Below are 1,404 nucleotides of genomic sequence, written 5' to 3'. Positions count from 1 at the left end.
CGCTCACAGCTGCTCTGGGCTCAATGAGAACTGGGAACTGCTCCGGGTTCCGTGTGGGCAGGACAATTAACCAGATAATTAAAGGGGAACCAAATATGGGGCACGTCTGGAGCAGGAGAAGCTTTGTCTGATTTAAATCCTGTCTGAGTAGGTCAGACACCCATTTCTAGAGGGTGTTGGACACCTTCAATCCCTGACCCTGCCCTTTGTTTTCCTTCTCAGAAAGCCCTGAGCCAGGTCCTGTTCCTGACCACCCACTTACCCACCTTCTTCCTGAGGCATCGTCTGCGCAGCCACGTCTTGGAGATCCGGCAGCTGGACCGTGCCCTGCTGCGCCTGGGCTTGGGCCAACTGTCCGAGGAGGAGCTGAAAGCGGTGAGGATGAGGATGGGGATGAAGATGATGAGGAAGGGGATGAGTCAGGGACTGGGGAAAGGCTGGAGACAGGGATGAAGATGACAATGGAGATGGGGACAGGGATGAAGATGGGGATGAGGATGGAGATGAAGATGATGGCGATGAGGATGGAGGTGAGTCAGGGACTGGAGGATGGAGATGAAGACAGGGGACAAGGATTGAGATGAGGATGAAGATGGGGATGAAGAACATGATGGGGATGAGGATGGAGATGAGTCAGGGACTGGGGAAAGAATGGAGACAGGGATGAAGATGACAATGGAGATGGGGACAGGGATGAAGATGAGGCTGGGAATGGTGGCAGGGATGAAGACAGGGGACAAGGATGGAGATGAGGATGAGGATGGGGACAAGGACGAGGAAGAAGATGGAGATGAGGATGCAGATGGGGATGGCACAGGGATGGGGACAGGGATGAAGATGACAATGGAGATTGGGACAGGGATGAAGGTGGGGATGAGGATGGAGATGAAGATGGAGATGAGGATGGGGACAGCGGTGAGGATGAGGACAAGGATGAGGATGAAGATGGGGATGGGGATGAGGACAGGATGGAGGTGGGTGAGGGACTGGGAAAAGGATGGAGACAGGGATGAAGATGGGGACAGGATGGAGATGAAGATGGGGACAGGATGGAGATAAGGATGAGGATGGAGACGGGGAAGGAGATGAACATGGGGATGGGGGTTGTGTTATCCCAGCCCTTCCCCTCGTTACTGGGCCATGGCACGTTCCTCCAGACCCGCTGCGGGGCGGATCGTGGCCGCTCTGCCCCAGGAAGGTGTTTTCTGAGCCCGTTTTCCACGCTGGGATCACGCCGGGGCACCGTGGGGCTCGATTCACCATCGCTCAGCCCCCTCCACCCCGAGGGAGGATCCCAGCACCATTCCCGGTGTTTTCCACCACCCAGAGTGCCCATCCCTGTATTTTTTTCTCCTCTCCCCTCCTCTGCAGGCTTGTTACCTCCGTGGCTTGAACTCCACTCAC

General features: G+C 55.9%; 1 protein-coding gene across 1 annotated transcript in view; it reads left to right on the top strand.

Annotated features, from left to right (window-relative positions):
* Window positions 1-1,404, top strand: part of LETMD1 (LETM1 domain containing 1) — a 3,527-nt gene that overhangs the window by 1,512 nt on the left and 611 nt on the right. Inside the window, exons 3-4 of the mRNA XM_029087383.1 lie at window positions 223-375; window positions 1,372-1,402. Coding sequence (XP_028943216.1) covers window positions 223-375; window positions 1,372-1,402 — 184 coding nt within the window. The remainder of the gene's footprint in view (window positions 1-222; window positions 376-1,371; window positions 1,403-1,404) is intronic.

The sequence above is a fragment of the Antrostomus carolinensis genome, unplaced genomic scaffold (assembly GCF_000700745.2).
Source record: "Antrostomus carolinensis isolate BGI_N321 unplaced genomic scaffold, ASM70074v2 scaffold421, whole genome shotgun sequence".
In the NCBI taxonomy this organism is placed as follows: Eukaryota; Metazoa; Chordata; class Aves; order Caprimulgiformes; family Caprimulgidae; genus Antrostomus; species Antrostomus carolinensis.
This window is presented reverse-complemented; position numbering and strand designations above follow the sequence as displayed.